The 25,074-nt window shown below is 40.3% G+C and overlaps 1 protein-coding gene across 1 annotated transcript; it reads left to right on the plus strand.

The window, feature by feature from the left end:
• The first annotated feature begins 544 nt into the window (after window positions 1–544).
• On the plus strand, window positions 545–20,979 carry LOC114283662 (PHD finger protein-like protein). Its single transcript, XM_028226535.2, has 5 exons — window positions 545–1,859; window positions 17,385–17,543; window positions 18,537–18,797; window positions 19,822–20,514; window positions 20,629–20,979. Exons 1-5 carry the CDS (start codon window positions 1,773–1,775, stop codon window positions 20,716–20,718), a joined length of 1,290 nt encoding a protein of 429 aa, XP_028082336.2. The 5' UTR covers window positions 545–1,772; the 3' UTR covers window positions 20,719–20,979.
• The last annotated feature ends 4,095 nt before the right edge of the window (window positions 20,980–25,074 follow it).

The raw sequence follows: 25,074 nt of genomic DNA on the forward strand, positions 1-25,074 counted from the left end.
AAAAAAATTCCCATTTATATCATTGGGCAAGTGGTGATTTTAGTCAAAAAGTCAACCAGTCATTAAAAAAACAAAAAGCCAACAACCTATACAAAAAAGTCAAAAATCTCATTTTCTCTTTACTTTTTATCCATCTTTTTGTAAAAAATTAAAAAATAATCTCAAACATATTATTTTTTTTTTTACATTATATTTTATCTAAAAAATAAAAAAGTTATTAAAAAAATCTATCCCTAAGCGAGGCAGCTTGTGCAAAGTATATATATGTGTTTATTCTTTGGGCCTGGAATGGTTTTGTCATATGGGTTATTTCATGGGCTTTTAAGCCTGATTGGTTTTTTGGCCACTGATATTATAAAGCATTCAAGTTTTGTCACAAATGTTTTTAATTTTAATCTTTAAAGTTTACGCAATGGCATCTAATTAAAAACAAAAATGAGGCAGTTTGTGCAAAGAATACACATGTGTTTATTCTTTGGGCCTGGAATGGTTTTGTCATATGGGTTATTTCATGGGCTTTAAGCCTGATTGGTTTTTTTCGCCACTGATATTATAAAGCATTCAAGTTTTGTCACAAATGTTTTTAATTTTTAATCTTTAAGTTTTAAGCAATGGCATCTAATTAAAAACAAAAATAACCCATATATTAGATGTAATGGATAATATTTTCAATGGTTCTTAATTTGTAATTTTACATTTATTTTTATAACATATGCAATTGGTTACCTTGCTATGTTATTATTCATTTATACGTTGATATCTCTCATTATATTTATTTATATTCTTTCTTATATATATTTTATGATATATTTGTACTAATGTTTCGTATATTCTCAAATATTAAATGTTCAATTTAATATTAATCTCTTTATATAAAGGTAACCTTATTTATACTTTCTTTTTATTAAAAGCATTTTATCTTTTTGCCCTTTTTAGAAATGTTGCAAATTTTTAGTTTTTTACACTTTTACTAATTGCATTGATTACCCATTCATTCTCAATCCTTTATACTTTTGATTCTTTCTCTTTAAAAAACAATTTTGACATGTATATAAAATTAGATAACAAGCACAAAAGTATAAAAATAATTTCAATAAAAATGAGAGTGCAAAAACCAATACTCTCCTATAAACCCTTATATTAGATGAAACTAACTATATCAATTTATATAATAAAATAGATTAACAAAGTTAAGATTTAATAAAATTGACTATCATAAAAACTGTCGTATGTACATCAATAAAGATTAAGATCAAATAAACGAATAATTAGTGTTGTTTTATGAATAATAAAATGTATTTTGGTAGATATATAAAATGTTCAATTTCTATATCTATATTATATACAACTCCAATCTATTGGCAAAAAAATGTGCATAGATTGAGGGCAAAGAACTCTAAAAAAAGTGAAAAAATTAGGAGGGAAGGGATTACATTTTTTTTTGATTTCATCAAAAAAGTAGACAACTTGGCCTTCTATTATGGCGGGAAAATGTCCACGGAGTCCCTAGTCTCATATAAAACCCTAACTCGTCTTCAAGACCCACGTAATCTCAACCCTCCTTACTCCTCTCTGCGATCACCTTCTCTATTGTTTTCACCGATAAATTGATATCCTAACATGTCTCGAAAAGCCATGTTCGACCTCTTTTCTCGAAGAATATAGGTTTTTTTGGCTCTGTACAACAGTCCTCATCAGTTGTTTCGGGTTTGTTCAATCGAATTTGGGGCTTTCACTGAGAAAATTTGTTTTTTGATCTCATTTGGATAAAAATGGCTGATGTGTTTGAAGAGGAAGCTGAAGCTGAGCCCACGGTTTCAATCCACGAGTACCTCAAGGATGTTGAGGATCAGGAATTGGTAACCTCTCTGCCTTGTTTAAAATCCTAGTTTTTTTTTTTTTTGGGTTCGGTTGCATGCAAATGTCTTGATGTTTTATATTATTTCCTTACTGTGTGTTTGTTTGCTGAGAAAATGGAGGAAAGATAAGTAAATTGAATTCTGGAATGAGGGATTTTTGGTTTTTTAAGGCTGTATTTGGTTGGGGGATTTGAGAAGGGAAAGGAAAAAGATAGTTGAAATATGAATAAATATACATGCATTTTACTTAGTTTCACACACTTTTTTCCTCTCTTTTTCTAAATCACTCATCAAATCCCCCAGCCAAACACAGCCTTAGGTGCTGAGGAAACCGAGGACTTACTTCTTAGCTTTTTGTTGGATTGGCTTAGTTAATTGGAACCCATAATGCTCACAGTTTAATTAGATTTTATGTCAATCAAATGGTTCTATTGGTTCTTGCCCAATAATTTTTTTTTATTATAAGTTAGTGTTTGTTGGGCAGAGGATTGCTGAATGTTTAAAGGTCACTTGGTTTACTATGGTTTGCGACAGCTTCTAATGCTTACTGCACTATGAAACAAGCTAGTTTGTTCAATTGTATATGGATGATCAAATACTTAATGGCTCTGTTTCTGGTTAGTTTGTTCAATTGTACGAGAATCCTAAGGTCCTATTAATGTGTTGTCAGCTCAAGTTAACAAATTTTATCCCAATTACATGGACCCATTTGGCTTTATCTCTACTCAGTCAAGTTCATGGCAATGATGTCCTTTTTTAGTATGTTAGACCATGCTCTCCTTGGCCTTCCTCTGTTATCTATTTTTGCCCTCAATGTGAATCAAATTACTCCTTGCTGGAGTGTGTGTTCGTTTATGTTGATCTCGAAATGTAAATTATGAATATGGGGAAGAAAATAAAGTTTTGGGATTGAAAGCAAGTTCTAAGAATATGCAATATTTCTTAAGAGAGTACTTGAAAATTATGATTTTTTGAAGAAAGGATTGCTTACTCAGGTATATGTGATTATGCACCTCCAGTGATGTGGCAGCCTCTTATTCTTTTATTTCTATTTATTTTTGGTTTACTTGTTTATTGTATTTGATTTCTCTTGCTAGAATATTGGAATTTATTTTGCACAATGGACACTAAGCTCAGAACATCGTTTATAATCCCGTAGGATTCCAAAGATCACTTTCAATATTAATTTGCTTACTATCCAATTGAAGAGTGAGTGTATGATATCATATAGTTTTTAGTTTTGAGAAGTAAGTTAACAACCTGTTTTTCAGTCTGGTGGTAAGCAGTCTATTTTTTGGGATTTTTTCAAAACTGGTTGAACTAATCCTTTTTGCAATATTAGAATTGTATTTACTCCTAGTCATCTGCATTTGACCGAGCTTGATGGATTTAAAAAAAGACCACCTATGGTCCCCATAGTCTCCATTTTCCATCTTGTGCTCTTTAATATGGTATTTCTTTTAGTCAAGCTAGTTGAAAACCCACAGCTTGAGTCCATCAGAGACCAGCCCCTGCACAAATCTTCTCTGCCTACTCTAGATGTTGCGCTTTTAGAGCTTAAAGCTGAAGAGATTCGTATGCGAGTCTTGGCAGAGGTTGATAAAAAGTAACATTGAAGGAATTATATCATTATCTTTTTAAAATTGTTATGCATTCATGTAAGTGAGAAATTTTTATCTAAAATGAAATGAAGGTCATTGTTATAACTTATATTATTATATAATAGCTTGTGTTTATATCTATTTGTGTACATGCACAATAGCATGATTATTATCATCATCCATTAAAAATTAGGACTTATGGAATTACCACTATAATTAAACAAGTTACTATGAATTGCAAGAGTGTAAACAAAAAAATAGAAGATTTATATGACATTTACATTAGCCAACAACTCAATTATTATTATTTTTTTTGAATAATCGAGAATTGATCCTAGGCCCACCCACCCCAGGAGCACAAACTTGGGATATGTGTGTGTGATCACCCACTAGCCTCACATATCGGGCAAAATAGGACATCATAACTTGAACCTAAGACCTCATGGATAGAACTTATACAACTTACCAGTCGAATACCCTGATGGGTTACAACTCAATTGTTATCAATTATTGTCAAGGGAAAATATAAAAATGAAAGGCTGAAGACATACATACATGGAAATCAATATCTTTTTATATACTATAAACTACTTATCTAGTACAAAAATGGAAAGAAATATTCCTATAAATGACTATTAAAGACATAATAAAATAAACAAAATGTGATAAACAACATAAAATTTACTAGCATATAAGTTAAAGGCCAAAATCGATTTTAATTCATATAAGATATAAGTTGGATTATTGCTAATCAAGAAAAGAAGGTATAATTGGGATTATATGGGTAAGTTGCATAGAGAAGATTATGAAATAACACATAAATAAGTAAGGCTTATATCGTGAACGTTTATGAAAGAGTTAAAAAGATATGAAGACAATTGAAATTTGCCTTGGACATAATTGATTTTCAATTTGAGGTAAAATCATAAAATTAGTTAAAAATATTAATAGAATATAATATCTAGTATTAATTAGGAATCATGAATATGAGGTGTGTTCATTTTTGACACGTGTTGAACATCAAAATTCTTGAATCTTGACACAATTGTTGATGTGTGTTAGATATGTGTCAAATGAGTCCACATGATTCCTTTTCTTTTTCTAGTTTTCTTAAAATCAAACACACTTTGGCACATAGGTATGTTACACATCAAGGGTCTTGGACTCTTCGCGCAAGTTTGAAAGAAATGAAACTAGGGGTAAATGGTTAAAATTAAAAGAAGTCATGTCTATGAATCCCTAATTTAGGATTTTTTAATTTGGAATCTCTATGCATTGGCTTTAATAACTCCCCTTTATTTTTTGAATACTTTGGGCCATCTTAAAATAGGTGTTAATCATTTTTATTCTTGCATCTTTTCCAAAGTAGACATGGAAAATAAATTATTTGTTATTTTTTTCATATAAAAATATGAATTTATTTGTCACTCAAGGTATGAATAATTTATTATTCTATTCATATATGGATATAAATAGAATAATAGATATCTATTTGGTTTTTGCGTGCTTAACATGTTTGTGTCTTCATTCTTTTAAAATTAGTGTGTCAACATGTTTTTATTGTTTTGTACTTGAACCCGCGTCCTGTGTCTGTATGCGTGCTTAGTAGACTATAAACGAATCAAATGATATAGCACAAAGTTGGTGTTTTAGTTGTAATGGCTATGCTTTGGTCATTGATAATTAATGGAGGACAAAATTGGAGATTGGACATGTACGGGGAGCAAATATTTCGGCAAGCCTGTACTTCTTTCTTCCGAGCTCCGTTTCTGTCTGATCACCTGCGAGCAAACAATGGTGAGCTACCCGGCGGTGTGTGGCCGGAAAAACCCTCCGACGATCAAGTTAGTGCACACCTTAGGATAGAGAGAGAGAGAGGAGTGTTTGAGTGTAAGAATTTCCTTACAAAGTATTCCTGTCGCGCGTATGGGGGGCGCAGACATGCTTATATATCCTTCTGCGCCCCAAATCTACTCTCATTTTTCTCTCGACACGTGGCTCTGTTATCCCATCTGTCAGCACAAATCTTGCTATACATCACCTAATCCAACTGCCAGCCCACTCTGCTGGGAGCACGGCAGCCGAGCAACATTATCTCGGCTATCAACGGCCATACCGAACATGCCCAAGTGCAGTTGATGTCGTAGTTTCCTACTACCGGGGTTAATTCCAGCCGTGCTCAACTGTATTTCGGCGAAGCTGAGCTGGAGATTGGTGACGCCGGTCAGCCAAAGACCTTCTCGGCCAAGCTCCAAGCACAGGCCTTCCTATCGGGTTAAGGTGCGTGCATTACAACCTTGCAACGCGTGAGCCGGGGAGCCTCATCTAGGCTGTTCCTCCACCTGTCCGGTCTTCGCGGAACCGAGATCTGATAACTCGGTTCCACGTGGGCTTTGCCATTACCGAGCAATATCACGGCTTGATCTTGGAGCCCAATACCTCGGCCCAAATCTGCTCGGCTAACGTCACCCAATCTCAGATCATAAATCTCCCTTTTAATTGCCCCTTAATTCCATCCGCAAAAGCGTGACTGGGATTACTTATTTCGACCGGGATAACACTTCCTTAGTCCTCAGAATGCGAAATGGCGACCGGGCTAGTTGACATTCTTGTCTGCAAACTTGCCCGGTTATACTCCTCGGTTGACTTCCTCTTCTTTAAAAGTAGCCCGGTTGACTCAACTCTTCAACTTGTCTCTTCAGTTCTGACGTGGTCATAAATGGGGACACGTGGCGGGCTGCCATTGGTTCTTGAGCAGCCAACTCGCCGTCTTGCCAGAATTTGAATTTGGGCGGTCTCGTCTCCTCTATAAACATTCCCCCCCTCATCTTCCTTGAGCTCTTACTAACTCACTGCCATTCCAAGCAACCCAGAGCTCTTGCCTCTCCTCTGCCATTCCTGAACTCGTGCTTGGAGAAGAAGCAGCCACCGCTCCATATTGGTAAGCCCTCCAACCCTTGTTATTGTTATTTTCCTTGATATTTCACACAATAGGGCAATAAAACGTAGTTCTTAGGACATAGGCCATAGAAATCGTCCCAAACCTCCCACTGTTCATGGTGTTCTTCATTTTCGCTGATGAACTTCGAAGAACTGGGGCGGACCGGGCTCCAGGTCTTCGTTTGATCCAAAAAACCATCTCGACCGAGCAAATAACTTGTTAGACTTAACTATAGCAAGAACCGGGATAACAAAGGTCTTGGCCGCTCAACCGGGCTAAAATCTGGTCTGCTTGGGCGGCTGAGCTCCTTGGTTAGCATCTACGACCGAGGTGGTTTGGCACTCTAGACGACCGAGCTAAAGTCAAGCTCGCTTTGCGCGACCGCGCTCCCTCTTACACTTGCCCTCTTTTTCCTGCAGAGTCCAAGGGGACCATTGACCATTCCTGAGGCTCCCAAAGATCGAGCAGCCACAAATCACCTGACAGCGCCAAACCACAGCCGAGCTAATTTAGCCGGTCGTAAATGGGAAAATTCCGCTTCCTCGTGGATACTCCAGCTGCGCTAGCTGCGTTCAGGGAGTAGTACGGCATCCCGGCCGACGTCCACCTTGAGCTCGCAGAAGAAGAGACCACGCCTTGGGGCAGAACAGAACAATGCCCCTTCACCGTGCTGTCCATCGTCGAAGGAGGCCTCCGCTTTCCACTAAACCCACTTATCACCGAGTTCCTCCGCCGCACAGGGCTGGCACCCACACAAGTGTCCACCAACACTTATCGAATTATCAACGACGTCCATGAACTGAACAATCGGCTAGGCACCAACTTAGGTCTAGCCGAGATATTAAGGCAATACACGATGGGTCACACCGGTGACGACCTAGCCTATTATTTGAAAATCAGACCGGGCAAGGAGAAAATTGTAACCGGCACCCCGGATAAAGACTTGCACGACGACGATTTTTTTTGGGTGTCGGCAATTACGAAACAGCCGAGGTACCGGGCTGGTTTATAAGCAAGAACTTCGGTTCCTTATGTAAGCCGCTCAAACTTGCTCGGTCAGCCTACCTTCTTTATTCTGTAATTAACCAGTTTTCTTGTTTCTTTTGCAGTAATCCAAGCCTTGCAAGCCAACTACCAATTTCTCAACGTAGAGGCAATTCGAACTGTGCTCCGCCATCGCCCCCGAGATTGCAACGAGCTGTTCGGTTACACTCCAACCTACAGATACTCTGCTTCCTGCCGGAGTAAAGTTACAGACTTTCTCCGTGCTCCATCACCTCCTCTAGATCCAACTTTGCCAGACGTTCCACTAATTCGGTTGACAGAAGAGCAAGAGATGGCCAAACGAAGCCGAATCAAAAACCTGCTCACCGTAACGTCTGCCGAGATACCGAGCGTCGTCACCTGCTCTCCAGCCGCCGGTTAGTCAAGGGGCGCCGTGGTCGCCCTAGCTTCTCAAGCTGCCGGGGAGTCAAGCCAAGCAACACGTCGGGCTGGCAAAAGAGCTCGCGCGGACCCGTCTGCCGAGCTGATTACCGAACTATCCACCGAGCAACCTATCGTCACAGCTGACCCAACGCCGGCATGGAGACCGCAGCTCAAGCACCGGGGAAAGGAGATCCCGGCAACGGCCTCCGTCAAGGGAGACAAAGAACATCTTCTTGCCTTTGATCTCTCCAAAGCCCTTCTCCTGTCGAGCGACGTGGTTGGCAGCGACCACGTTCCTGACACCCGACTGGTGAAATCAGTCATGAAGTCTATGACCAGGGTAAAAGTCTCAACTTTCTACTTTAATTTTCACTAGTGTTTGCACGGTTTCTTCTTCTTCTCTGATCAGGTTTCCTTTTTGCAGGCCATTCAAAAACAACACTTAGTCATGGAGCGCATCCATCGACTTCGGCAAAAGGCAGTCGACACTGACAGCCAAGTCCAAAGTCTCCAAGCCGAGCTTGGTTGGGCAAAAGCATCTCTCCAAATCGCCAATGCTGACAACAACAGGTTGCACGGTCAGCTTGACGAGGCCGAGAAGAAGCGCGATGAGCTCCAGGCCGAGCTGGACGCTCTGAAAAAGTCAAGGAAGAAGGACTGTCGAGATGCAAACAACGCCGGCTTCCTAGAAGCCGAGGAAAGCTACAAGAAGCAGGTCTTCGTTACCCAAGACATCTACTTCAAAGCGGGTTGGAAGTCTGCCTGCGAGCATCTCGGTCAGGGTCCTGATACTGACGTCTTTGCCACCCCGCCGCCTGTTTCCCTGCCGGCCTACCTCATGCCATATGCCAATGACGTCTTCAGTGCATTGCAAACTCAGGCTGAGGAAGGGCTTGAAGAGGAAGAGGCTGGGGAAGATACTGACGGAGAGGAGCAACCAGAACAGGAGCAGCCCGGCCGAACTGAGCTCGGTGTTGAATACCGATCTCCAGCAATGAACTTGGAGACAACTCCGGATGATGAATTCACCAATCTCTCTCCCTTCGCTTAGTTTTCTTTTTTCTATTGTTTTTTTTTTTTTGCTTTGCACATGTAACCGGGCTCTCTGCCCCTCCTTTTGTATTAACTTTCTATCAATGAAAAGCTTTAATTTCATCAAGTATTTGCACAGTTTTCTCGAACTCTATCTTCAACAAAACATCTCGGTTTAAATCACGAAGTTGCACAAATCACCAACTAGCTTGACCGGAGTTAACATCTCGGTAAATTTAGTAAAATTGAGGAACTTCTTCAACCGGAATAAACATCTCGGTGGGAACAACAAAGTTGAACAAATCACTAATTCTTTCAACCGAACTAAACCATCATGGTTGAGCATGCCTGAACTGAACAAAACATCTTGTATAACCGGAATACACCATCTCGGTTTTAATTCTGATAGAATTGAACAAAACATCCTCTCCCTCAACCGGAGTAGGGCATCTCGGTTGGAATCTCTGAGTCGAACAAACCATAAACTCCTTCAACCGGAGTAACTCATCTCGGTTGGAATCTCTGAGTTGAACAAATCATCAACTCCTTCAACCGGAGTAACTCATCTCGGTTGGAATCCCTGAGTTGAACAAACCATTAACTCCTTCAACCGGAGTAATTCATCTCGGTTGGAATCTCTGAGTTGAACAAACCATCAACTCCTTCAATCGGAGTAACTCATCTCGGTTGGAATCCCTGAGTCGAACAAACCATCAATTTCTTCAACCGGAGTAAATCATCTCGGTTGGAATCTCTGAGTTGAACAAATCATCAATTCCTTCAACTGGAGTAAATCATCTCGGTTGAGAATCTCAAGTATTCAAAGCAATCAATCAAAATGCTAAGGCAAAGAAGACACTTCTATATATTGACAAAAAAAATTTACATTCTGAAGTGTAAGGCAAAAAATTCCTTTGCACAAAAAGAAAACAAAAGCTAGAAATAGTACAGTTTGAGATTGGCCGCATTCCATGGCTGCGGGATTGCTCTACCATCCAAATCCTCCAAGTGGTATGCCCTCTTGCCCGCCAGGCCGGTTACCTTGTAGGGTCCTTCCCAATTTGCACCTAGCTTGCCTTTTCCTGGCTCCAGGATATTGCCCATAACTTTCCTCAAGACCCATTCACTCACCTTAAACGGTCTGGGGTGCACCGTCTTGTTGTACTTCCTGGAGAGCTCTTGCTAGTAGGCGGCCACATGGATGAGAGCCTTTTCTCGGCGCTCTTCCACCAGATCCAATTCCAGAGCAATGGCCTCGGCATTCAGCTCGGGCTCAAAACTTTTACTTCTGAGAGTGGGCATGCCAACTTCCAATGGAATGACCGCCTCCATGCCATAAGCCAAAGCAAATGGAGTTTCCCCGGTCGACCTCTGAGGGGTTGTACGGTATGCCCAGAGGACGCTGGGAAGTTCCTCGGTCCACTTTCCCTTGGCCTTCTCAAGCCTCTTCTTCAGTCCGTCAAGAATAGTCTTGTTTGACGCCTCGGCTTGACCGTTGGACTGTGGGTAAGCCGGAGTGGAGTTGTAGAATTCAATCTTCAAATCTTCACAAAATCCTCTGAATAGGCGACCGTCAAACTGGGTGCCGTTATCAGAGATCAAAATTTTAGGGACGCCGAACCGTGTTACCACATTCTGTCAGACAAACCGCTTCACGTCTTTCTCCTTGATTGTTGCTAAAGGTTCGGCTTCAACCCACTTGGTGAAGTAGTCTGTTGCTGCGATGAAGAACTTCCGGTTGCCTGGTGCTGTTGGGAGCGGCCCCACTATGTCTAATCTCCACATTGCAAAAGGCCAAGGGCTGGTTAGGGGAAGAAGTTCTCTGGCCGGCTGATGGATCTGGTGTGCGAACTTCTAGCACTTGCGAACATATTTCTGGGCGTCGATTTTCATGCACGGCCACCAATAGCCTTGTGAAATAGCTCGGTAGGCCAAGGACCTGCCCTCAATGTGACTGCCACAGATGCCTTCGTGAATTTCATACAGGAAGGTTTCCACGTTACTCGGGTGCACGCACTTCAGGTAAGGACCGGTGAAAGACTTTTTGTATAAAACGCCTGAAGGAGAGAGCCAAAACCGCTCTGACTTTACACGCACTTTGTGTGCTTCCTTCTTGTCGGTTGGAAGAGTCCGTTCTCTGAGAAAAACGATGATAGGGTCCATCCAGGAAGGATCTAGCTCGGCGCAGAATATTTCCGTCTGTCCGGCTTCTTCAATACTGGGTCTCGGTAGGAATTCAATCAAAAGAGGGTTGGGAAATGAGCGGTCGACCATAGAGGTCAGGCCGGCCAGCTCATCTGCCCGGTTATTTTCTTCTCGGCCGATCTGTTGGACCCTGATCGCCTGGAATCGCTTGATGTGGTCCCTGACCAAAGCTTGGTACTTTATCATTCTGTCATCCTTTGTCTGGTAGACCCCAGAAACTTGGTTAACCACAAGCTGGGAATCACTGTAAACCATTAACTCTGATGCCTGCATCTGAAGCGCGCTCTTGAGACCGGCTAAAAGCGCCTCGTACTCGGCCTCATTGTTGGATGCTGGGAAGCCAAGGGTGATAGAGTGTTCAATTGTCAACCCGTCTGGTGATATCAAAACTATACCTAGCCCGGCGCCGTGACGGTTCGACGTTCCATCAACAAAAAGTTTCCACATCTCCCCCACGAAGAGCTTCCAGCATTCTGAGGGGTCCTGAGAGGCTTGAAGGTTGATGGGGTCACGACTGCTCGGTTGTTCGGTTTCAAGTACTGTGTTGATTGGTTCCAATTCAGTCACCTTTGATGATTCGGCACCGGACTCAGCAAGTTGATCTGCAATGCTCAAGTCCGTAGGCGAATCACCAGGTTGCGGTATTATGCCGGCCGTAGGTTTTGAGTTGCGTGGTTCCATTTCTTCCTCCTTTGGTGATGCGGGACCGGACAGAGCAGGTTGGTCGGTGATACTCAACTCCGTCATCGCATTACCGGGTGGTAAAACCGTACAAACTGAGGGTGCTTCAGTGGTGCACGCAAACTCTGCGTTGCTACCTCCACCAACTGGTTGTATCTCGGATGGTCTTGCGTGCACCTCATCATCTGCCGCGGTAATATCGACCGGGCATACAGGATGAGTTCCAGGTGAGAATTCGGCGACGAAGTCGGCCAAAGTCTGGGCTTTGATGGCAGTGCGCGGCTGGAACTTCACATCAAACTGTCCCAACTCGACCGCTCACTTAAGAATCCGACCGGAGAAGTTTGCCCGCTCGAATAAAGCTTTGAGGGGGAACTCGGTCAAGACGATGACGGTATGTGCATGGAAATAGTGCGCCAACTTTCTTGAAGCCATCATTAATGACAAAGCAAGCTTCTCCAACGGCAAGTATCTCGACTCTGTCGATAGCAAAGTTTTGCTGACATAAAAGATGGGGAGGTGCTTGATTCCTTCAGCCCGGACAAACACCGCACTGACTGCATGCTGCGATACGACCAAATAAAGATAGAGTTCTTCTCCAGGTTCCGGTGTGACCAACAGTGGCGCTGAAGACAGATACTCCTTGAGCTTGGCCAAAGCTCGGTCACACTCTTCATCCCAGGAGAACTTTGATTTTAAGGACTGAAAGAAAGGGTGGCAGCGATCTGATGACCGGTTTATAAATCGATTAAGCGCGGTGGCCATTCCGGCCAGATGCTGCACATCTTTCGCCGAGCTAGGCTGTTTTAACTCTTGCACGGCTTGGATTTGTGTAGGGTCTGCTTCAATATCTCGGTTCGTGACTAGGAATCTCAAAAATTTTCCAGATCCTACGCCGAAAGCACACTTAGACGCATTCAGGCGTAGCTTGTGCTTTTTGAGAATGGCGAACATCTCGGCCAAGTCGGACAAATGATCTGCCTGATGCCGGCTTTTAACCACCATATCATCAATGTAAGCTTCCATTGTCCGGCCCAGCAAAGGAGCAAACATCGTGGTCACCATTCGCTGAAAAGTTGCCCCGGCGTTCTTCAAACCAAAAGGCATGGCTCGGTAGCAGAAGGGTCCCTTTGGTGTAGTAAATGAAGTGATTTCTCGGTTGGGGCCATGCTTGGCAATCTGATGATAGCCGCAGTAGGCATCCAAGAAACTTAGCCTGTTATGTCCAGCCGTCAAATCCACAAGCTAGTCAATTCTAGGCAAAGGAAAGCTATCTTTCGGACAAGCTCGGTTGACGGTCTTGTAATCAACGCAAACCTGCCACTTCCCATTCTTCTTCGGTACCACCACTGTATTTGAGATCCACCGAGGATAGTGCACTTCTTGAATTGCTTGTGCCTCCAGCAAATTCTTGACTTCCTCCGCAACTACCTCGGCGTGATGCAGTGCCGATCTCCTTGTTCGCTGAATGACTGGCTTGGCTCCGGGGAAGACATTGAGATGATGCCAAATAAAATTTGGATCGAGGCCGGGCATGTCGTAAGGCGACCATGCAAAAATTTCGATGTTGGCCATCAAAAACTCAACCATCTCGGTCTGTTCTGTGGCTGTAAGGCTTGAGCCGAGCAAGAAGAACTTGTCCGGCTGCTCTGTATCAATTCGCACCTCCACCAATTCCTCGACAGCTTTGTCTTGGGCCTTGGTGCCCACATCATCCAAGACACCTTGGTCCTCCGGTCCCTTAATCATTTGAACAAATCCTTTGGCAGCCCGGCTCCCGTTGACTGCCATGAAGCACTGCTTTTGACATGACCTAATCGCCCCAAATCTCCTCGATTGCCCCCATAGTCGAGGGAAATCTCATTACTTGGTGAAAAGTCAATGCCACGGCTTGCATAGCGTGAAGCCACCTCCTTCCAAGGATCAAATTGTAAGTAGATGGCACCTGTAACACCCAGAACTCCACCTGTTTGACCACGGATCCCGCTTTGACCGGCAGGATAATCTTTCTCAAAGGCCACTCCGGTTGTGAGTTGAAACCAACCAATGGTGATGTTGCCGGGGCCAAATCCGTATCTCGGAGCTTGAGCTGTTTGAAAGCGTTGTAGTACATGATCTCGACCGAGCTTCCCTGATCGATCAAGATCCGTTTGACTTCAAAATCTTTGACGCAGAGTGTAACTACTAAGGCGTCATTGTGCGGTGTCTGAATGGGCTCCAAGTCCCTTGAGGAGAAACTGATCACATCTTTCGCTTCCGTCTTCTCCTTCTTGAGCGCAGGTTGAACTGACAAAACTTCCCTCATGTGCTCTGCCTTCTTGATCATACCACGAAGCTCGCAAACACGCGCCGGTTCCACTATGCCGTGGATGACATTCACAACCCCTTGAGGAGGTGCATCTCGGTCATTCAGTCCCCGCGGATCAACTGGAACCTGATTTGCGTAACACCTCTATCAATGTAAAGTTCCAGGTGCTCGGCCGCGACTAGCTCTTCCAGGTGTTGCCTCAATGGCAAACAATCCTCAGTCCGGTGGCCTCGCTCCCGATGAAACGTGCAACGATACCGCGGATTGTAGCCCTTTTGTCCATTGCCCAACTTAGCAGGAAACCGGGCATACTTCTCGTCTCGGATTTCACTAAGTATGCGATAGATCGGAATCTTGAAGACCGTGGTTATGCCAGTCCTTGCCTTCAACCTTCTGTTTGCCTCCGCTATGTCATCTCGGGGGTAGTCATCCCGGTCATTCCGACGTCCTCTACCTCGGTTTTTGCGATTCGAGCCACGGTCCGATTCCTCTGCTCGGTCACTTGAGCGGCTGGACTCTTGCCCAACTGCGTGCACTTTGCCTGCTGTCTTCTTGTCTGTTGTTACCGGAGTTGCCTTCACGGTAGATGCTGACGCATCATCCTCGACTCGGATGTGCTCATTGATGCGCTGCATGAGCTGGCCCATGGACGTCGGTTGGTGCATGGTAAGCGAGTCCCGCAGTCTATGTCCGACCGGGAGACTACGCTTGTATTGAGTGATTGCAAGGTTGACCGGGCAATCTAAGATCTCGTTGAAGGTCTCCCAATATCTATAGTTGTAAGCCTTAAATGTGTTGCTCGGTTCCATCTTGACACTCAGTAGGTGATCGACTTCCTTTGGTGTTTTTGTGTTGGTTTTGAAGCGCGTGACAAAGGCTTCGGCTAGCTGATGCCACCTCTCAATACTCCCATTCGCCAGCCTTTCAAACCACTTCAAGCCCAGTTCGCCCAAACTTGACGGAAAGATGAGGCACATAAGAGTGTCATTCCGCCTATGTCTGGCCATGACCTGTCGGAAATGACTTACATGCATGTAGGGATCGGTTTTCCCGTCGAAAAGCGTGAACTTTGGCTGGTGGAAGCCTGCCGGAAGCGGTGTTGTTTCTATTTCCAGGGAGAAAGGGGTGGCACTTAACCTGGCCAAATCTGAATCCACCAGGAGTGGCGCTGCTTGGCGGGGTGGAGGCATTCCGACCTCCTCGCTGGCGTGAACCCCGTAGGATAGCCACTGGAATGCCGGTATCCTCTGAGCTTCGCGCCGGCGAGCCCGCTCCTTTAAGACCGCCCGCAAATCCTCTGAATGAGCGGAGTAAGAGTACCTCGACGTCGTCACCGGACGTGAGGGCCGGTAAGTGCTATCTTGCGCGCTAGACTTCTCTGCATGCACGTCGGAATCACCAACCTGGTAATTTCTGGTAATAGAAATAGACGGAGTGCGTCGCTGACTCTGACCGCCTGAACGGCGGGATGGGTTGCGCTCACTGTGGTCACCCACTTCAGCTACACCCTTCCTTTTGACATGCTGCTTGAGCTTCTCCATCTCTGCCGCTATTCGCTGGATGACGGCATCTTGGTTCCTCAACTTGTGTTCCAGACGTCGGGCATGTGATTCTCTCCGCCGCCAATGACCATCTGGATTTCGTGAATGACCATAACTTCTTCCGTGCTTATCCCGCGCGTCTCCTGACTGTCCTCCGGTGGGTGTCTCCAAGTCCGCCATTGGATGGATGGCGGGAGGTCCTTCTCTCTTTCGGGTGAACTCCGGGGTGGCTCCGTCTATGGCAGACAACGGAAACTCATCGTTGATCGCCATAGACGGCGATCAGACGAGCCTGGAAGATAAGGTTTTGTCTATCAAGCTTTCCACAGACGGCGCCAATTGTACGGGGAGCAAATATTCCGGCAAGCCCGTACTCCTTTCTTCCGAGCTCCGTTTCTGTCCGATTACCTGCGAGCAAATAACGTTGAGTTACCCGGCGGTGTGTGGCCGGAAAAACCCTTCGACGATCAAGTTAGCGCACATCTTAGGATAGAGAGAGAGCGAGAGAGAGAGGAGTGTTTGAGTGTAAGAATTTCCTTACAAAGTGTTCCTGTCGCGCGTATAGGGGGCGCAGACATGCTTATATACCCTTCTGCGTCCCAAATCTACTCCCATTGGTCTCTCGACACGTGGCTCTGTTATCCCATCTGTCAGCACAAATCTTGCTATACATCACCTAACCCAACTGCCAGCCCACTCTGCTGGGAGCACGGCGGCCGGGCAACTTTATCTCGGCTATCAACGGCCATACCGAACATGCCCAAATGCAGTTGATGTCGTAGTTTCCTACTACCGGGCTTAATTCCAGCCGTGCTTAACTGTATTCCGGCGAAGCTGAGCTGGAGATTGGTGACGCCGGTCAGCCAAAGACCTTCTCGGCCAAGCTCCAAGCACAGGCTTTCCTACCGGGTTAAGGTGCGTGCATTACAACCTTGCAACGCGTGAGCCGGGGAGCCTCATCTAGGCTGTTCCTCCACCTGTCCGGCCTTCGCGGAATCGAGATCAGATAACTCGGTTCCACGTGGGCTTTGCCATTACCGAGCAATATCACGGCCTGATCTTGGAGCCCAATACCTCGGCCCAAATCTGCCCGGCTAACGTCACGGCCCAATCTCAGATCATAAATCTCCCTCTCAGGACATAATAAGAATTATTAGATTACTTGGAGGATAAAATTGGAATAAGAAATGTAACGGTTGTAATTCGTTATTATGATTTGTTAATTTAAAAGAATAGGTAATTAAACTTTTGTTTTGTTATTAATTATGTTGTACTATCATGGGCAAAGGTGTGAATAAAATGTAAATAGATACAATTTTTTAATGAGAAAACCATCAAGTATATTAGACATATGTGCCATTTTGACTGAGAATGTAGATGGGATGTCAAAATAAAACTTAAAATGTCAGAACTAAATTTAATTTGTGTTGATGTTTGAATTTTAGTAAGTGTGGGGTTTCATTTGTGGTTCACTTAGTAATGAATACCAGCAGAAAAATGAGGCATAGAGAAATATATATTTTTTCATTTTAGATAAACTTTGAAGGTTGTTTTATTTGTTTATTTATTTTTCTTTCCCGTGTAATAAACAATCAAAAGTTGACAGCTAATGAGAAAAAAAATTTGTTTGCCAAATTTTCATGGCACTTTTTTTTATCTCTCTGTACAACTCTATCTCATTTCGAGACCAAAATGTTTTTTTTTTTTTGTTTTTTATTATCTTTAGCTTTCTGTGTTATATAATGTTTTTTACTTTGATGTTGCGTTCTTTTCTATGCCAATGCATAGGAAGCGGATTTGGTTTTGGGTGGCGATGAGGGCAAAGAGTGCACCTATACCAAAGGTTATATGAAGAGGCAGGCGATTTTCTCGTGCTTGACCTGCACTCCTGATGGGAATGCCGGGGTTTGCACAGCATGTAGCTTGTCTTGCCATGATGGCCATGAGGTATTCTCAGTATAATCTTTCTGTGATACATATCTCATTAACTTATGGGTGTAGATTTGTGAACACATGTCAGTGTTATTTATAGGTAGTGCTCATAGCGCTATATTTGCCAAGCATTACAATTTATCAAATGCATTTATAAGAGAGTTTCTTCAGTAAAATTAAATATTAACTTATTATGAGGCCATGAAAGTATCTATAACGTCAATCTATCCAAGTTTAAAAATTTTTATGTTACTGCATCTATGGTTCATTTTGTTCTTTTTTGTTTGTTTGTTTTGTTTTGTTTTGTTCTGTTTTTTGTTTTTGTTTTGTGGTTTTAATTTCCAGTTGTGTTGTCGTGTTATATGGTAATCACACATGACATTTGGCATGCATTAACTACCCTTTGGGAAGAGAAAAGGGAGGAGGGGAGTGGGTGGGGTCATGTGAATATTTGTCCAAGGATCCTTGCTTATTCAAAACAAACCATTTGGATATAATGAGTCTCATTAGCCATGGTTACTGACATCTAGCTTTAATCTCCATGATAGTCCTCCTTATAGAGTTTGGTTTTCATACTTTGAACTTAACTGATTTTTCTTTTATGTTAATGACTTGAATTTCTACCTTACATATTACTTCAATTCAAATTTAAATGAAATACTACCTATTATATCCGTGACAGTGTGGTTACTTCATAATACAGTACTAGTATTGGCTTAATCGCTTATATTCCGTTTGTCATTTTATTAATGGAGAGGACCTGTAATGATGTGCATTCATATCTTTGCATCACTGCTTGCATTTGATGTGCATTCGTATCACTGCATCACTGCTCGTATCTCTGCTCGTATCTCTGCTCGAATCTGTTTTTTCGTTTTCTTTGTCAAATCAGATTTTTTATTAAATATGCAATCTTGTCATTCGTACCTTGTGTTTTATAATCTCGGATCTTGTCGTATTACTTTTTGCTTGCATTTGATGGTAGTTACTTTTTGCTATTTGGAGTAGATTGTGGAATTGTGGACCAAGAGAAACTTTAGGTGTGATTGTGGAAACTCAAAGTTTGGGGAGTTCTTTTGCAAGCTTTTCCCAAACAAAGATATCGAAAATGTGGAGAATTCATATAATCATAACTTCAAAGGTTCATATTGCACCTGCGGTCGCCCCTATCCTGATCCAGAAGCCGAGGAACAGGTAGAGATGATTCAGTGCTGTATTTGTGAGGACTGGTTTCATGAGGAACATATTGGGCTTGAATCTTCTGATGAGGTTGGTAGTATATCTCTTTCACATGTCTTTCAATCCTTTTCTATAAGGCTGCCTTCTAGTTTAATTTTGTTTATATCTTATATCTGTACAAGTCATTCCAATGATTACATGCCCAGCGGTAAAAGGTGTGGAGTTTTATAGGGGAGAATTATCCATGGTGCCATATTAGATAACTGGCATAAAAGGAAAAGTTGTTAATTGGGTGATAAATTTCATATTAGTCCCTATAAAACCTATCACTGAGTAGATTTTAATTAGTGAAGGGAATGTGTTATACATGTGTTGTAAGGTTGTAGATTTTATTTTATTGTAATTAAACAGGGGGCACTTTTTTCCATACCTTTTTTCTTGGTATCCATATAATTTTGTGTTTCCATATTGTATTTAAGTTATTGCGAAGTTTGATCATTGTAATATATATGTAATGCGGTTACACACTGTTTCGAAGTTTATTCATTCATCCTTTGATATTTAAAAAAAAAACATAAAAAATCCAAATTTTAAGGAGGACTTAAATCCTGCATCTTCTTGATAATAGCTGATGTAAAATTCAATTTATGAGCCTTGTTCTAAACCTCTATATTTCATGCCTCTTTTTCATGGACTGTATCTTTGTTTGAGGTTTGCCCGTCATACACCTATTAAAAGGTCCTAGTGAGTGTCAATCTGGTTATCGGCTTTTCCTTCCACATTTTTATAACTTTTGGGACCTGGTCTGGTTATACTGCTCTATAGGCTATGTTGTAGGCAGGGTATAATATACAATTGTTTTTGTACAAGTCCTCTTTTTTTTCGCTACACTTGTTTTTGTATAGCTCACTCATGTTCATATTATTATCTACTCAGACCAGCAGTCTTGTCACAACTACGTGGGGTGTTTTGCCAATATTTACACTTTTATCTAGATTTAAATCTAAATATTTAAGTTTTTTGCCAAAATGGTAGTTTCCTTTTGCCCCACAGTATGTATTAATTTTCACTGGAGTTATCTTCTGACCTTTAATTTGTTTTGCTATTTTTACAGATTCCAAGAGATGAGGAAGGGGAGCCTTTATATGAGGATTTTATTTGCCAGGTCTGCTCAGCAGTTTGTTCTTTTTTGACCCTTTATCCTCAAACCATTTGGGCGGCAGTAAGGCAACATGAGACCACTAAGGCTACCCCTACAAATGCTACCAAAGATAAAGGTGTGCTGGAAGATGCACCTACACCTTGTGGGTCCTCTGAGAAGCTTGATAATAGAATTTCTTCTTCAGAATCTCCCAAAGTAAATTGTCCCGTGACTGTGGCTAGTTCTGAAACAGTGTCTGTTGTGAAGGATTTGCTTGTCGGTGAAAACTCTGACAAAAATACAGATTCAAATCAATGCATTCAGGGTGCTGGTCCAAGCACTCAATGTGTTGTTAGAGTTGATCTGGTTGTATCTCCACCTCTTGTAGAGAAGAGTAAACCAATGTTTCTTTCTAAAAACTGGAGAGATGTTCTCTGCAGATGCGAAAAATGTGGAAACTTCTATACCCAAAAGGGGATTGGTTTCTTGCTCGACAAGGAGGACTCTATCGCGGAATATGAAAAAATGGCAAAGGAGAAGAGGGATGAGAAGTTGCAGCAACAGGAGGGTGTTGAGTTAAATTTTCTCAATAAACTTGGTCATGTGGAGAAAATGGAGATCCTGAATGGCATTGCTGACATGAAGAATGAGATTCATTCTTTCCTGGTATGTCCTTGGTTTCAGATTGTAAAGCTGAAGTCGTAAGAGTTAGAATTTTCTTTCAATTCCTTAGTATTTTCTGACAAGTGTATTGAGCCGATATGTGCATGATATTGACAGGAGTCCTTTGACTCATCAAAGCCAATCACGTCAGAAGATGTCCACCAAGTTTTTGAGAATCTTGCCAAGAAGCGCCGACGAATGCCTTAAGTTTTCTCTGGATCTTTCTTGCAGTTCTCGTTGTATTTATCGATCTTGCGTATCCGTTGTTACCTTAGAAGCTGGTCCAGCCAGGTTCAGAAACATCATGAAGCACGCATATTAACTGTCTTAAGTCTGAGGACTCAAAACTGCCAACTTGTGGACTTGTGTAAGTATTAACATCAAGAATCTTATTAGGCTTTTGTGCTATTTAACTGCAGGTTTTGCAAATTTTATGAAGGCCTATGGAGCCTAAGGATTGAATTTTAACTGTTGCTATTAAATTTTATTTTCCCTAGGATTTGTTTATGTTCCTCACATCATTTCCATGGGAAATTTTGGATGTGTGATTGCGCTCACCAAAATTTTCATGTCCTTGTTGCTTAGACTTACTGGTTGGATGGGTTATGCTGAAACCCTGACAGTGCTCTAGGGGAAGTAGTGTGTGATGGTTTGGGTGAGGTTGATTGCTTCATGCTAGGACTAGGGTGATAAAAATAAGCCGATTTCCCCCAAATTCGAGTAGTCTGAACCAAAGTAGTCTGGACCGATTTGGTCAGGGAAAGGCATTTAGATCATTCTCCAGTAATGCCATTAGTTGAGCAATGAAGAATTTGAGAAGAATTTAGATGGAAAAGGAAGGACAAAGGAAGAAAGGAAAGGGGAATGAAATAGTTGTCATCATTATTATTATTTTTGTTTCTTTTTTCTTTTCTTTTAACAAAATTACACTCGCATATATGATCAGTCGCAAAGTTTGAAGTGATTTTTTATTTTTTTTTCTTCAAAAAAGGTCATGCTTCTTGGACTTTGTATTGTGGACTCTTACTAGTATAAATTTCTATACGCCAATTGTGGATTAAATTTTAAGATTTATAATTTATTTTTGAAATTGTTTCGTTCATATATATGTATTTTTTAACTTTTAATGAAATATTAAATTAAAAATGAGCGTGAGAAAGATTTAAAATGTAAAATTTGTTATAAATTAATAGTTATATGTATATAAAATTAGTTTGTGTTATATATATATATATGAAAAATATTTAGCAAATTTAGTGTAATATATTATGTAAATATTTGATAATTGGTTAATAGTATTTTTCAATTTGTCAATTTTTTTTCAAACCATCCAAATCGTGATTTGATTATTTGTTAATCAGTTATTTGATTTATGATTTTACTCTCAAATTGTTTAAATTGTTTGAATTATACTGTGTACACCTTACTAGGTATACAAGAATTTGGCTAAATGAACTAGTTTTTTTTTTTTTTTTTTTTTTTTGATTTAAAAATGAGCTAGTTTGAGTTAGTTAAAAAAAAGTTAATTCTTACCCTGTATCCACGTTAGGAATTCGATAACATATACGCATAATAAGAATTTAGACTGAACATTCAATTCAATCAGAAAATAGAAAAATCATAAACACACTCATCGTGAGTGTCTTTGGGTGTAAAAATAAATGTATTTTGTAGAGTAACAAGTAGATGATGACCCAGCAGCACTACACGTTTCACATCAACGTTGTTTTCTGCACTGTAAAATTTAGTCAAAGGTAAGAAATGAAAATTTGAGCCGCCAAAAGAACATAAAAAAAAATCCAAGAAAGATTTTGTCCCGTGAGTAGTGGTAGTTGTTTAAAAGGTACCCCACAAAAAAAAAAAAAAAAAAAAAAAATTGTAGAAAAAGAAAATAATAATACGATCACTCTATATTTTAATCTTCACGGATTTTCCTTTGCTATTTTTGACCATATTGTATGAATATTTCAGTATATATATATATATATATTGGATAAGATTGAAAATGATGAGACTGTTGATTGTGGGAGATAAATTATGCTATAGAATTAGATGAGATGAAATAATGTGTAGAACTATGAAAAAAATTATATTGATTTTGATAGTCATTGTTGTATGATTTTATTATAATTGTTTTCAAATAAATTGATCAGCAATGATAGAGGGCCCGAATTTCTCAGGCTTGAATGGCTCGAATTGACCAAAACGACGTCGTTTTGGACACAAAACAACACAAAACGACGTCGTTTTGGTCAATTCGAGCCATTTGAGCCGCGAATATTGTGACCACCAAACATTTTTCTAAATTGATAGTCTATTTTTAAGATTATAGTTGTTCACTTTTAAAAAAATAAATATAATGAAATAATATGACGTTGATTATAGTTGTTAAATGATTTACGTATAAGAGCATCTCCAGCAACAAATTATAAAAGTTGCCAAAGCCAAAGTCAAAATATAGTTATAGTTCTAAAAAATGCTGTTCTAACTGCCTGTTAAAATTTTTGCCAAATTATAACTTTGTTGTATCTTGTGTTAAATTTGGCACAAGTTTTATTTATAGTTAAAGTTGTCAGCACAACAAATAGAGAGAGAAAGACAACAAATTTGGACGACTGCCTGAACGACTTTCCAAACAACCTACGCGTCGACTGGGCTTGCAAAATTGTGTTGTGATGCATTTTAGTGTGCTTGTCAAATGGAGGGAAAGTTGGAACAATAATGCTACACTTGTCATTTTTTTCATACCACTCATGTTTATATCGAATGATGTGTTAATATATGAGGCAGTACATTGAAGGTGGTATAAAAAGATGGTAAGTGTAACATTACTCAAGTTGGAATTGCTACAAAATAGCAATTTGACCGTTGAGGCAACATTGTCATCCTCTAACTATTTTACATTATTCATTACTAAATTATAATTTTAACTATTTATTTTACCTATTCACCGTTAGAATTGCTCTAAGCCTTGACAAAATGAATGGTCCACATGTTCTTCACTTTCTATCCCTATTTAATATTGGAAAAAAACTATGAATCAAAATCACTTTGGTACTGATATATTTGACGCGGGGTTACTTAAGGGCCCCAAACCACCATTTAACAATTGACTTGAGATCATCTGTTAATTAAAAATAAAATATAAAATTTTCAATTATTATTAATAATAAGTGGACAAGAGTAGGTTGTTAAATGTTCTTGAAAAAATGGGGAAAGGCTGTGTCCCCCATTGTCCCAACGGTCAAAAAAGTCATACAAAATTTTAAAAAAAAGGACTTGCCTCTCCTCTAGTTCTTACCTAAAATATGGAGACTGTCGAGTGAACATCAATGTCCACCGATCTCTGAAAGCGAAACAAATCCTTATTTATTAATTTATTTTGAGATTATTTTGTTGCTCAAGCTAAAATAAGATTGCATGCACATAAACACTTAAGTAAGGTTTGATTTATGGATAGAATTAAGTGGAATAAGTTGTTTAAGGAATATACTTTCGAAATAACTTATTTTTGAGAGAAATTTTTAAATTTTTTTTTTATTTATAAAAATATTGTCTCCAGGTAAGTTATTTCATCCCTTCTCAACAAAATGAGTATCTATCCATTAGGAAAGTGTGAACCTTGATAAATACTAAAAATTAAATATTTAATTGTAGATCTAATTTCCTAATATGTTGATAGGGGTTGCACCTGAAGGTGGGGAGAGATTAGGAGGACTTGTCCCAACGTGAATTTTAAAATAAAGATATTTTTGATATTTCATAATTATGCTATATATGTTTTTTAATATTATTTATTTGTAAGTGGAGCGTCATTCTTTCATGTTATAATGAAATCCCAGCTATAATTTGGGATGAATTACATAAATTTTGATATTAATGTATGTGATTAGGTTCTTATTTAATTAATCTTTAGATGAAAAAAAAAAATTGAACTAAGGCTTAGTTTGAAATAATCTAAAAAAGTCAAAAAGTCACTATCCTATTTAAGTCACATCATTTTATTTAAATCACATCCCTATTTAAGTCACATCATTTTATTTAAATCACATCATCTCTCTACTACATCAATTCAAATCCAATCAATATTTTACATTTTTTCGTAAAAAATCAAAAAATGTATTTATTTAGATCATCTCAGACAACCTTTTAATATAAAATTATTTAATTCAATTCTATTATTTCATCTACCAATCAAATGTGATGGCCTTTGTAGTTGTCAAAGTTGTGTTAAAATTTTAAACATAATTGAGTAGTATTATATAGGGGTGCAACTTGTACGGGCTCAAATCGAGCAATCTGAGTCCAACCTAGTTTTTTTAGGGCTTGGATAAAATATTTTTAAATTCGGTGTGGGCTTGGGCAAAAATTTAGAAGCCCGAATTAAATTTGGACGGGCTTGGGCAAAGACGTCAAACAACTCGAGCAACCCGAAACCCGAATTATACATATATAGATATATAAAATATTAAATATACATATAAATTATTAGCCATTAAATGATATTAAAGTAGTTTAATTATTAAATCATATTGAATGTATATTATATATACAAATAACATA

This window comes from Camellia sinensis, chromosome 11 (assembly GCF_055761805.1).
Source record: "Camellia sinensis isolate YWXY chromosome 11, ASM5576180v1, whole genome shotgun sequence".
NCBI lineage: Eukaryota > Viridiplantae > Streptophyta > Magnoliopsida > Ericales > Theaceae > Camellia > Camellia sinensis.